Source organism: Physella acuta, unplaced genomic scaffold, assembly GCF_028476545.2.
Source record: "Physella acuta isolate Inbredline_101_S28 unplaced genomic scaffold, ASM2847654v3 ptg000454l, whole genome shotgun sequence".
Classification (NCBI taxonomy): Eukaryota; Metazoa; Mollusca; class Gastropoda; family Physidae; genus Physella; species Physella acuta.
The window spans coordinates 798,877-811,680 of NW_026731973.1; the positions used below are offsets into that span (position 1 = coordinate 798,877).

The window sequence follows — 12,804 nt, forward strand, 5'->3', positions numbered from 1 at the left end:
CAACCTTCTCTAGGTGGGCCAACAGTTGAGCCATCATGGTCTCCATCGTGTCGGCCCCTGTGGGTGGGGATTGTCTCTGTTCAGGCACAGAGACTTTGTCCACCGAACAGTTCGATTGGTCCTCATCCTCGGACCTGCGGATCGCTGAGTTCCTGACCTGAAGGAAGGTCAACTGCTGGTCTCTGTGGACCTCCTCTTTCAACTCTCTCCTTAAGATCGGGGTTGCTAGCCCCTCGATGAAATGGTCCCTCAGTAGGCGTACATCAATGTCCGGTGATTTGCCCTTTACCAAATCAAAGGCCCTGTTCATCCTGTGTGAGTACTCCATCACACTCTCCGCCATTCTCTGCTTTAAGCCCACGAATCCCGATAGCAGTTGCACTCCCGACCGTCTCTCCCCAAAGGTCTCCATAATCAGATCTAGCACCTTATCTGGATCTGATTGGACGGTCCTATCGTGGCACTTAACCTCTGCCCTAACCGTTTCACCTATACTGCCCATCAGCAGTCTTAATCTTTCCTCTGGTGACATATGTCTCGAGGCCCAGGCCGCTTTGACCTCTTCACTGAACCTGTTGGTTAAAGTTGGATCTCCGTCCCCGTAAAATTTGTTAATATGGGACTCTCTGGGTAGGACCACTATATGGGTCTGCTTCTCGTCCAGAGTAGATATTTTCTTCCTTAAGTACTAAAAAAAAGAGTTCTTTCTTACCGTGTGTGTATGAAAATTTTTTCCTCGTTCCTCAATTTTCACAGTTCCTGAATGTCCGAATTCACACACACACTAAACACAGTTATGCACAAGGTTGACTATAGGTGCCTTAAACGGCAAGTCTAGTTGAATTCATCCTGATAAGGCGTCCGCATTAACACGACGCCTGCCCTCAGTGCGGCGCCACATGGTTCTATCATCACATCACCATTCACGCTTCTATCACCAATTTGTAATGTGATTGCCTTGACCGTGTTTGCCGGGACTGCTGTCCTTCCTCTGGTCTTGGCAAACCTGGCCAACTTGGATCCCCGACCTGGTGTGGTCGATCCGACAATATTTGTAAGAAATTCTGGCAACTGGCCAAGAATATTCATGCCCAACAGGCAAGGTATATTTGACACATTTGTCTCTAGGTTGTGTTTCGTAACGAACACCCCAACCTGCTTCAACCTATGTCCTGCCACCACGACATCCGCCAGAAAATAACCACAGTATGGAATGGTTAGTCCATTAGCCGCCGTCAGGCGCATGCATGTGTCAGACCTCAACCTATGGTCTTTTCCTTTCATCCTGATCGCAGCGCCAATTGTGACGAGCGAACATTTACCCTGCTCGCAGCGCCAATTGTGACGAGCGAACATTTATCCTGCCGACAACGCCAATTGTAACGAGCCAACAGTTACCATGCTCGCAACGCCACATGTAATGAGACCTAATTGCCTGTAGTGCCACGTGTTAACGAGTTTAACCACTCATTCTAGACAACATTGACCACAGTATAGATACTCAAGATGCAGGTTCGCTATTGATCCTTTATTACATGAATCAAGAAATGCTTCATAATAACACAATAAATCAACAGGAATGCTTCTCAATAATAGTCTGAATCAACTGACCCCTAACAGTCCTTCACTAGGCTTCATATAACTGAATCCACATGTCTATAATCCTCCTTAACACAATACGGCTAACCCGTTCTATAACCGACTTGAACTAGTCACACAGACTGACTGATCTAAGCGAGCGATGAAAGAGGCAAGAGGGGAAAAGGGTCGAGCTCCGCCGTCCCCCCCCCTATTTATCCCTTGAAATCGTAGTCGTACTTGTATCCATTTCCGTAATCGATACTTGTAATCGATGTCTCCGAATACTAGTTGCGCAGTTCTACGTACAGTCCGACTAATAAAACACCTGCATCCTATCCATCAAAGTTGACAGCTCGTCTGAAACTTCTCGTACCGTTTCCCAAAATAGCACGCGTTGGCTTTGAGATTGTTATCAGACCGATCCAATAAGCCACCTGTTATAGTTGCGTCAGATTTCATACTGCGTCGCGGCTTCTCGTTCGTTATCATTTGTAACTGGTAGTTAGGCCTACCCCAGTTACATATATATATGTCAGAATCGTAGGCCTTGAACTAAGTGTTGCCTGTACTCTTAGTCTAATCACCAATCGTAGTCTTACATCTCTATCTAGACTACTATTACCACGCTACTCAATAATCTATAGGCCTATACTCTCAAATAAATATTACCATTTTATAGGCCCTAGGCCTATTTATTTTAAATTTAATAATAGGTCTTTAATTTTAGATTAGGCATAAATTCTGGTAATTTATTAAGTAGGTCAAATTATCTGATTAGGCCTACTGTATTATTCATTATAATCATTCATTATAATCTAGGTCCGCCATTCGATTTCTATTACTTTAGACCTGGCATAATAATAATAACAACACTAATAATTAAGAACGAAGAAGAAGAGAGAAGTAAAAGAGACCTGGCATAAATTTAAAATTACTATTTCTAAATTGAATTAACCATTGCCAGAAAAACTGCTTATATTAATTCTATGATAAAATATTTATTTCAGGCAATCCCAGAATTCTTAAATGTTTGAAAAAGATGGCAGTGCCATCTATTTTTGAATGGACAATATCCCCAAAAGACACTTAAAGTGGCTAGAAAAAGAAGAAATTGTTGGTGAGTTCTGTGAAGACCCAGGTCCAGAAGTAATAGCTATTGGATGCAGTAATACCACAGAAGAGGAGACAAATGTATTAGAATCAGTTAAACAACGTTATCTTTCATTTGAAAGGATAAAGGACAATGACAAACTTGTCAAGCACTACACTGGCTTGGACAGTACAACGACTTTTTTTTACTGTGTTTTGGTCATTAGGGAGAGGGGTTGATAAATTAAATTACATTTATACACAGTCTTGTGAATGTCTTTGTACACATGACCAATTTTTATTAATGTTAATTAGATTAAGGCACCATTACCCTGTAATTGAACTTGCTAGAATGTTTGATATTTCCAGTTATACTGTTCAAAATATATTTATTACATGGATTAATTTTTGTGCTGTTCAGTGGGGGGAAATAAATATGTGGCATAAAAGGAGTTCATTTCAAGCAAAAGGGTTCATGTTGAAAGGATTATTGGTATGGCAAAAGTTTACAAAATTTGTAAACAGCCTTTAAATTCAACAGAAAGTAGACTAGCTACTCAAATACTTAAGGTATGTTTTTTTATGTAACTTCAGGAAGAATATTGTATCTCCCAATGCTTCAATTTGTATTTTGTAAAAAACTGCTGTATTATATTAATGAACTTTTTATTGTATGTATTGACTCAATTTGTTTCTTTTCAAAATAACTTATGTATCAATGACATTGGTCGTTTTAGGTGCTGTTACTTGTGAAACATTTATCTATTTAATTAAAAATCACAACAAAACAAGTGCAGATAAAAATATTAAAATGTACCTCTATTTTTTGTACATCAAATTCAATTAAATTATGTCATCTATATATATATAAAAAGCAATGTATGTGTGTGTCTGTGTGTGTGTCTGTCTGTCTGTGTGTCTTTTATGCATTACCACACCTCTTATCACATCGCCGTGAAACTTTGGGAAGCTGTTGAGAATATTCCTGGGGAGGTTTCTGCGAAAAAAAAAATTTCAAATTCGCAGGGGTGGCGCTCCGGCAAGGCGTGATTTGTTTTTCTCTATATACGGTATATAAAAATAAAAGTCTATTTTGATTTCACACGGTTCATCCGATAGCCATGAGACTTTGGGGAGTTCATTATAAAACTCTAGGGAAGGGTTCTGAAAAAAAAAAATTTAATTTCGCAAGGGCGGCGCCACGGTAGGGTGCGATTTTTCTCTATATACGGTATATTTTTTAAAAAGTCGATTTTGGTGTGAAACCGTTATCCGATAGCCATGAGACTTTGGGGGAGTTGATTACAACAATTCAGGGAAGGGTTCTGTAAAAAAAAAAATCCTTTTTTAATTTCGCAGTGGCGGCGCCACGGTAGGCTGCAATTTTTCTCTATATACGGTTTATAAAAATAAAAGTCTATTCGTTTGCACATCGTTCATCCGTGTACCATGAAAATTTGGGGAGAAGATTAGATCATTCAATGGTAGGGTTCTGCAAAAAAATATTGTTTAATATCGCAAGGGCGGTGCCCCCGGGGGGAGCGATTTTTTCTCGATACACGGTATATAAAAAATAAAACTCGGATGCAGTTCATCGGAATGCCATGAAACTTTAGGGAGTAGATGAGAATACTCCCGAGAATATTTCTGCGAAAAAGAAAACTAAAGTTTCTTATGGGCGGCGCCATGTAGGGTACAATTTTTGTTAATACACGGTTTGGCGCCCAGAGTTTTAGAGCGACTATGTTGGCACTTAGCATCCGTTAATCGAGCGTCCTGCGTAGCGTGTAAGGGGTACTATTATATTCAGTGGTAAAAGTACAATAGGCTTCTAAAAAATAACTTTGTAACGCAAGGAAATCTTGTACAGTTTCGTCACCTTGCGAAAGATGAAAAAAAATTTGTGTCCTTTCAAAACACTAGTTTTAATGCCCCAAAATTCCTCAAAGATAAGTGTTTTGAACGGACACAAATTTTGAAAATTCATAAAAAAACTAGTTTAAAGATATGCACTTAAAATGTTTAGCTGATTGCCCCAAAATATGGAAGAAGATTATGAATTGATTGTTTATTGGGCTTAAAATGTAATATTTTATGAATGGTGGAAAACCTACGAAGGGGTAAATTTTTCAAGATGGCCGCCGTTGTCGTAGTTACCAAGATTTTTCCACCAATTTTTTTTAGTGGAAATGAATATGCCAATGTATCTTAATAAAGCTGTAAAGAAATAACTGTTTTCTAAAGAGTATTAAAAAAGTTTTTTTTACCGGAGCCTTCCCCCTTAATACTCAATTATTTTAAGGGAAAAAAATTGTTTAAAATATGAACCGAAACAAAAAATATTGAAATAAAATAAATATTTTTTTTTGTTCGCTTTTTACTTTTTCGTATATACGAAGTATAGAGAAAGTATTGTAATCGTGCACAAAAATAACATGAAATTTTGACAGTTTTCACCGTTTTACTTCTCAGTCCTTCATCACATCCGGAGTATAGAGGACTTATTTTAATCAGGCAAAAATTATAAATACAAATATATAAACGTTTTGGCGTTTTATGCGTTATCGAGTCGTAAAAACTGGACTTTGCATTTATGTCCGTTGTCTGTGTGTCCGTGTGTAAACACGATAACTTGAGTACCGTTAGAGCTAGGTTGATGAAATTTCATATATAAGTATTTTATCAAAATCGTAGACCCCGATCATATTTTAAGCGATTTCCGATAACCGGAAGTGGTACTTGATCTATTTTGAATTTTTCAAAAGCCTATAAGTTGACCGGAAGTACTAATGTACTCTATTTACGATTTCTCAAAAACGCATGTAAATTTCTAATAATATCCCGCACATTTATACACATTTTATTAGGCGTTCACTTGGTGTGGGACGGAGTGGTCTAGCGGTAGAGAGCTGGACTGCTAACCCGTTAGTCACGAGTTCGAATCCAAGTTCAAGTCAGTAGACCGTCCCTGAGTCCACCCAACTCTGATGGGTACCTAACTCCTGTTAGGGAAAGTAAAGGCAGCTGGGCATAGTGCTGACCACAATATTCTTCATATGCCGAGGTCACAGAACCAAGCGAACCCTACTTTACTTGCCCCATAGACCGTCAGGTTTGAAAGGGAAACTTTTCACTTGGTGTGCAATTATTTTTTTATGAGATTCTATTCTATTATAAAAAGTTTAAGTAATTAAAAATGGATAACAAATATTGTCTATGTCCTGAGTTACCATCCCTCGTAATTTGATATTAGAATATTCGAGAAAGTTTAGGGGAGATCACTCCCGGTTTATTTTTTTAATTAACAAAAACTGAAATCATCATTTAGAAACAGAGTTAAGGGCATGTTTACCTGGCTTTTATTTGACTTGATTCCTCGTGCTTTTTGTGTCATGTCTGGGTCAGAGTTTCTTTCAGGCATCTCTTCTGGGGGGGGGGGGGGGGTGGAGGTCGGGGGGGGGGAATAAAATGGATTTATATAGAAAACATACTTTTCCAGTGTCCGCTTTCCCCCTACTCGGACACAGTAAAGGTATGTTTTCTATTAAAATCCATTAATTCCCCCTTCCAGGTGAAAAAAAGTCTGTAAGAAACACTGATTTTGCTTTCAACGTTGTATAAGGTGGTCCATAAATCTTTTTTTATATTTGGTCACAGAATTAAGTGAACAAAAAATGTCTATGTGTGGGGGGTGTCGTTTATGCATTATGTAACGTTTACCTATCTATCAGCCAGATAGAAGGTGAACGTCCCCGGATTCTTTTTTCGGGGTTATATGCAAATGCCTTACGGCCTAAATGGATGAACACTAACACAACGACACACTAGGGCTCGAATTCGATGTCTAGGGAAAACTAGTGATACTATTGTAATTAACACTCATCCAATCTGCATACAACCTTTAATAAGCGAACACAGTTGTGGCAGAACACAAGGTTAAACTAGATAAAATATTTAATGTATAAAATATCAAAACCCAACTTACAAAATGTAAGAAAAAACACTATCACAGATTTCACCACTGTAAAAACTAGCCACAGGCCACACAACACTGCTATAGCTTCAAGAATTACTTGGCGACAAGTAATATTATACTAGAAGACTAAATCAACTTAAGAAAGCAAGGCACACACAGGACTTAAGTTCTCTCACGTTCAAATGGTCAGAATCTATTGCCGGACAATATGGACGGCTTGGTCGTAATGGACCGTTTGTTCCAGGTAGACTCTTGATCAAGGTAAAACTGCCACGTGTGGCGAGTGTGCGGGGCAATTAAAGACTTCTGCCACAGGGGAGGTCATCCTCAACTCATGTAGCCATTGGTTGGGATAGTCATCTGATCAGAATCATTCAATCAGATCTTAATGGAAAATTTCTACGTCTTAGACACCCTTGGTAAGACAGTGGAAAAACCCCAGGAGTTACACAATCATTCCATATAAGGTATTATACAATGTCAAAATAAAAGTGGAACCTGACTCGACCTAAGTAGGTCACAATTATTACACCTTTCATCTGATCGACATGAAATAAAAAACGATGTAAATTTTGAGCATACTCAATCAATCAATGGGAGGTTTCCCCGAAATGCTGCCTCGAAGCTTTGGGTTCATAGCCGGCCTAAGTATATAACTTGCCAACCCTCGGCGGCTTCGTTATTTTTTAGTTGAACATGCATACGAAATCTAATGCCTTTCCCCAGAGCGCCCCAACAGCAGGCAGGTCAGTTAGTTAGTGCTTAGATGTGAATGATTCAGCTCCGAGAACCTCACTACAATTAGCATAATTTATAGAGTACACCTACCATTTTAAGCGCCTGCAAATTTCGTTTATCTATAGCTTAAAGAGCGGAAAAATGAATTTTTGTCAGTTGTAAAAAATGTAATTTATGAATTCATTGAAACACACGAGTTAGAAACAAAATGAGAAAAAAAAAATTTTCGTCATCCATTTATTAAGTATTTCACTTAGATCTAGTTCTCAATCTACCTTTGCAATTAATGCGTAGCAAACATCGCAAATACTCCCTCTATCTAGCAGGTCAAATGACGTGTGTTACTACTTCTATTTAGCAGGTCAAATGACGTGTGTTACTACTTATATTTAGCAGGTCAAATGACGTGTTACTCCCTCTATCTCGCAGGTCAAATAACCTATATTAAACGTAGTGCTGGGTGTGTGCTGGTGTTAATTCAATGCTATATGTTAGATAATTCACATCCGCTTAGAATACACTTAATAAGCAAACAGTATTTATGTCATATTGGATTTTGCTTACAATTGAAATATGTAAAACTGTTGTGTTTACTTCCATAAACACTAATTTCTTCTAACCATGTGGTTATTGTGAAAGCACATATTTACTTTTGTGTTATCAAAAATAATTAGTCAAGACAACGGTTCGTATTGAGACTTTGGCCGATTCATCTACAACAATAAATATTAAGCTAACGTTCCCGAAGTCTACATATAAATATTTAATACAGTCAACTCTTTAATTTTTAAATTATAGTAACAGGCGATGTTATATTACTAAATATAAAAAAACTATTAGGATATACCCCATAGACAGCAATTGTGTATTTTATCATGAAAAACAATTGTTGTGACTTTCATTGTTTTACTTACCCTGGCCACTCCAGATGACTTTAAGAAGGAGTTGAGAGTAGTTGTTATAAATTTTTGAGTTTATAAAACAATTCTAAACGGCTTTTCAACGTTTATAATCGATACAAAAATTTGGCGTCGTTGTGAACACACGAAGAAACAGCATATAAGACAAAACAACCACCAAGAAGTTACAAAACGCGAGTAAATAAAACAAAGGCTCAATAACAATACATCAGTTTAATAATATCTACACTATCTACAACTATAGGCTTTTCTAAATACACACGCTAGTACACAAAGAAATATGAAAGTGCAGGACTAACCTACACAAACCTTGTTTGGAGAACCCAACTAAACTGAGACAATCGTTCTCACTCACCTTAAATACCGTTAGAGAAATCAGGTACTAACTGGTTGTCAAAACTCATGGCACGAGTTTGAATAGGAACGAACGGGAATAGGGTACAAAGTATAATCATCATTCACCCCACCATTACCTACACCCATATTTTTTTCCCCACGTTTTCTTTAACTTGCTTTCGCCTCTGTTTGTTTGTTTGTTTGTTTTTCCAATCAAATCTTGCGATCGAAATTTCGAGCACTTCCCAGTTAGCTAGCGCGCTGAACTTTTCAGGGAAGCTTTGTTTCGGATGACAATAGAATATTCAACTGTTATTATTATTAAATTGATCCATGGAAACATTTTATACCCCTATATAATTGTACAAAAAACGTGGGGGGAAAAGGGACATAACCCAGTAACTGTAATTTGATGAAAACAAGGTTCGGTACTCTCCCTCTTTTTCTTACTGAGTTGTTGTCACGCGGTGTTTGTCTACAAACAACCAGAACGTAACAACTGGTGGCCAGTATGGGGGAGACGATATGGTCGAGTGGTTGGGCACACGATTGCTAACCCACTCGACACGGGTTCAAATCTATGTGTTCTAGTCAGTAACGTATTCACACAACGTGTTTTTTACGAGTTGTCTTTTTACGAGTTGTCTTCGTTTACCCAAAAAAGGGGCAGAAAGTTTTTACATATGGTCTGTATGAGTTATACATTGCAGACAGTAGAGTTTGATCATATGATTTAAGATTCTATACCTCTCAATATAATGATTAAGGTCATTTAGCAAAAGATGAAAAAGTGTTTATAAAAAAAGATTGTCTGCTCAGAAGTTTTGATGTCACTGTACCTGTTGGCCAGATGCCACTGTGACTGCTGGCCTGATGTCATTGTACTTGTCTAATGGAGGTTGTTTTACCTGTCAACTTGATATTCTGTCATGTTCCTGTATGTCTGACGGAGCTGTTTGTGAATAGTGTAAATGTGTAAAGTTAAGAATTAGGATTGTGTAACAGTAGGGCCTACATATATTGTAAACATCTAGTAAATGTAAATAAATGAATTGAACTTTGTGTTTTATTTTAGTTAGCTTCTGTTATTGTTAATAATGTAAACAAAACCATGCGGGTATAAAAAAAAAACCCTGGGTTTCTAAAAGTTGTAGCTTACTTCTCCTATCTTACACATTTACAGATAACACCCATAAAAAGTAGGCTACATAAAGAAAAAAAATTGTACACATGCAGCTGACATTATAGAATGCTATTTCCTTTTACAGTCAGAATACAATTTCTTTTTAGAGTATGTATAATAATTGACATGGTATACTCTTTGACAAAAGAACCTTTTCATAATACAAATATTAAAATTAATAAACTATGGCCCACTATTCGATGACCCTAGTTAAAGTTATGTGAAGAAAAAATTATAACAAGATATTCAATAATAATTTGCTCTAGAATTAATTATTGATGTTAAAAATGATATTAAATTTGTTTTTAGTCATGATGAATTTCCTGGATTACCTTTAGAATGAATTTTTATGAGTATTTAAATTAGATAATTGACAAAATCTTTTGTGACAAACATCAACATTCATGTGGCTTATCTCCTGAATGAACTTTGAGAAAATCTTTTATGACAAATACCAGATTAATGTGGCTTGTCTCTTGAATGACTTTTTCAAGAGCACTTAAATAAGAGCTTTAAGAAAATCTTGTATACATACATATGGCTTATAACCTGTAAAAACACAAAAATCATAACACATTATACTTCCAAGTCAACTTTTTGTGATAAATATCACTATCATGTGGTCTCTCTCTTTAATGAATTTTTTTTGTGTGAAGATAAACAAGAAATTTGAGAAAACCTTGGATGTCAAACGTCACATTCACGTGGTCTTTCTCCTGAATGAACATTTTTATGTCTTAATAAACTAGAACTGCAAGAAAACCTTTTATGACAAACATCACATTCATGTAGCCTTTCTCCTGAATGAACTTTTTTATGGGTTTTCAAAGTAGAACTTTGAGAAAACCTTTCATGACAAACATCACATTCATGTAGCCTTTCTCCTGAATGAACCTTTTTATGTGATTTTAAATTAGAATTTGTAGAAAACATTTTATGACAAACATCACATTCATGTGGCCTTTCTCCTGAATGAACCTTTTTATGTGATTTTAAATGAGTACTTTGAGAAAACCTTTTATGACAAATATCACATTCATGTGACTTACCTCCTGAATGAACCTTTTTATGTTTTCTTAAATTAGTACTTTGAGAAAACCTTTTATGACAAACATCGCATTCATATGGCCTTTCTCCAGAATGAACATTTTTATGACTTAATAAATGAGTATTTTGTGAAAACTTTTTATGACAAACATCACATTCATGTGGCCTTTCTCCTGAATGAATTTTTTTATGTGTTCTTAAATTAGAATCTTGAGAAAACTTTTTATGACAAACTTCACATTCATGTGGCTTATCTCCTGAATGAACCTTTTTGTGTGTTCTTAAATAAGTACTTTTAGAAAACCTTTTATGACATACATCACATTCATGTGGCCTTTCTTCTGAATGAACCTTTTTATGTATTCTTAAATAAGTACTTTGAGAAAACCTTTTATGACAAACATCACATTCATATGGCCTTTCTCCTGAATGAACCTTTTTATGTTTTCTTAAATTAGTACTTTGAGAAAACCTTTTATGACAAACATCACATTCATGTGGCCTTTCTCTTGAATGAATCTTTTTATGTGCTCTTAAATTAAAACTTTGAGAAAACCTTTTATGACAAACATCACATTCATGTAGCCTTTCTCCTGAATGAACCTTTTTATGTGATTTTAAATTAGAATTTGTAGAAAACCTTTTATGACAAACATCACATTCATGTGGCCTTTCTCCTGAATGAACCTTTTTATGGGTTTTCAAAGTAGAACTTTGAGAAAACCTTTCATGACAAACATCACATTCATGTGGCCTTTCTCCTGAATGAATTTTTTTATGTGCTCTTAAATTAGATTTTAGAGAAAACCTTTTATGACAAACATCACATTCATATGGCTTTACTCCTGTATGCATTTTTTTGTGATCACTTAAGCCAGAACTTCGAGTAAACCTTTTATTACAAACATCGCATTCATGTGGCCTTTCTCCAGAATGAACATTTTTGTGAGTTGATAAATTTATCTTCTCACTGTCTTGAGCTGTTTTATGTTTTTTAAAGTTAGAACTTTGATAAAACCATTTCTGTTTGTGACTAGAAACAATTTGATATCTTTTGTCTCTAGAAAACTGAAGATTTTCTTCAACTTGAAGTTCAAGCCTTTTTTGTGTTTTATCCTCAAAAAAAATAAATCCTGTCAATAATTCTGGTTTTGAATCTTTACTTTCTGATAAAGTTGTGACTTCTGATTTGTTATCTTCAGATGTTGATAATGTTGATACAGCAGGCTTTTTATCTTTACAAATTAAAAACTCAGTTGTAACATCAGGTTTAACATCTTGCAAGCTTATAAACGTTTTGTTGGGTGTAAATTTATCAAGAGATGAAAAACTTGAAAATTCTGTTTCTGTGTCATTAGAAGAAGAAAATTCTGTTGTAGTATATGGTTTAACATCTTGAGAAGATGTGAATGTCAAGTTGGGTTTTGCATCAACCATAGATGAAAATGTTGTAAATTCTGTTTTTATGTCTTGAGAAGATGAAAATATTGTTGATAGATCTGGTTTCAAATCTTCTGTTAATTTGTGTGACTGTTCATCTACAATAGACAACATTGCAGCTAAATGCTCTGTTTCCTCTTCCATTCTTGACTGCTTTTTTATAAATCAGCTGATGATTAAAAATGTTATAAATGTTAAATTGAAAAGTGGTGATTATAAAGTCAGAATAAAGTATTATTATAAAAATGGCAAAATTAATGGCAGAAGGTCTGTTAATCTTTTCTCTCAGTCTGATGTGATCTAAAAATAGATTGCCAGTAATGCCAAGGTCATAAGATTAGGACTGCATATTAATATTTTCTAAATATTCTTAAAAAAACACAAATTTGTAATCCAGTACTGCTTATTTTGGCTAACGATTGAGGAATTACCAAATGTGCTTAGATCCTCTTACATCCAGTTGAGGTTAAATATATATTGTCACTTGGTTGAGA

General features: G+C 35.9%; 2 protein-coding genes across 6 annotated transcripts in view; both read right to left on the minus strand.

Annotated features, from left to right (window-relative positions):
- Positions 1-12,804, minus strand: part of LOC131943378 (zinc finger protein OZF) — a 105,538-nt gene that overhangs the window by 45,769 nt on the left and 46,965 nt on the right. For 2 of the 3 annotated variants that reach the window (XR_009386887.1, XM_059303464.1), the window contains exon 2: positions 11,175-12,479. The exons of the other annotated variant lie outside the window; for it this stretch is intronic. Coding sequence is in view for 1 of the 2 variants with exons in the window: in XM_059303464.1 (XP_059159447.1) it covers positions 11,175-12,454 (1,280 nt within the window). In the remaining variant the exon portion in view is untranslated. The remainder of the gene's footprint in view (positions 1-11,174; positions 12,480-12,804) is intronic. 3 annotated transcript variants of the gene reach the window in all.
- LOC131943376 (zinc finger protein 271) overlaps positions 8,503-12,804 on the minus strand; it is a 51,136-nt gene continuing 46,834 nt past the window's right edge. For all 3 annotated transcript variants that reach the window (XM_059303461.1, XM_059303459.1, XM_059303460.1), the window contains one exon: positions 8,503-8,777. The gene's annotated coding sequence lies outside the window, so the exon portion shown is untranslated. The remainder of the gene's footprint in view (positions 8,778-12,804) is intronic.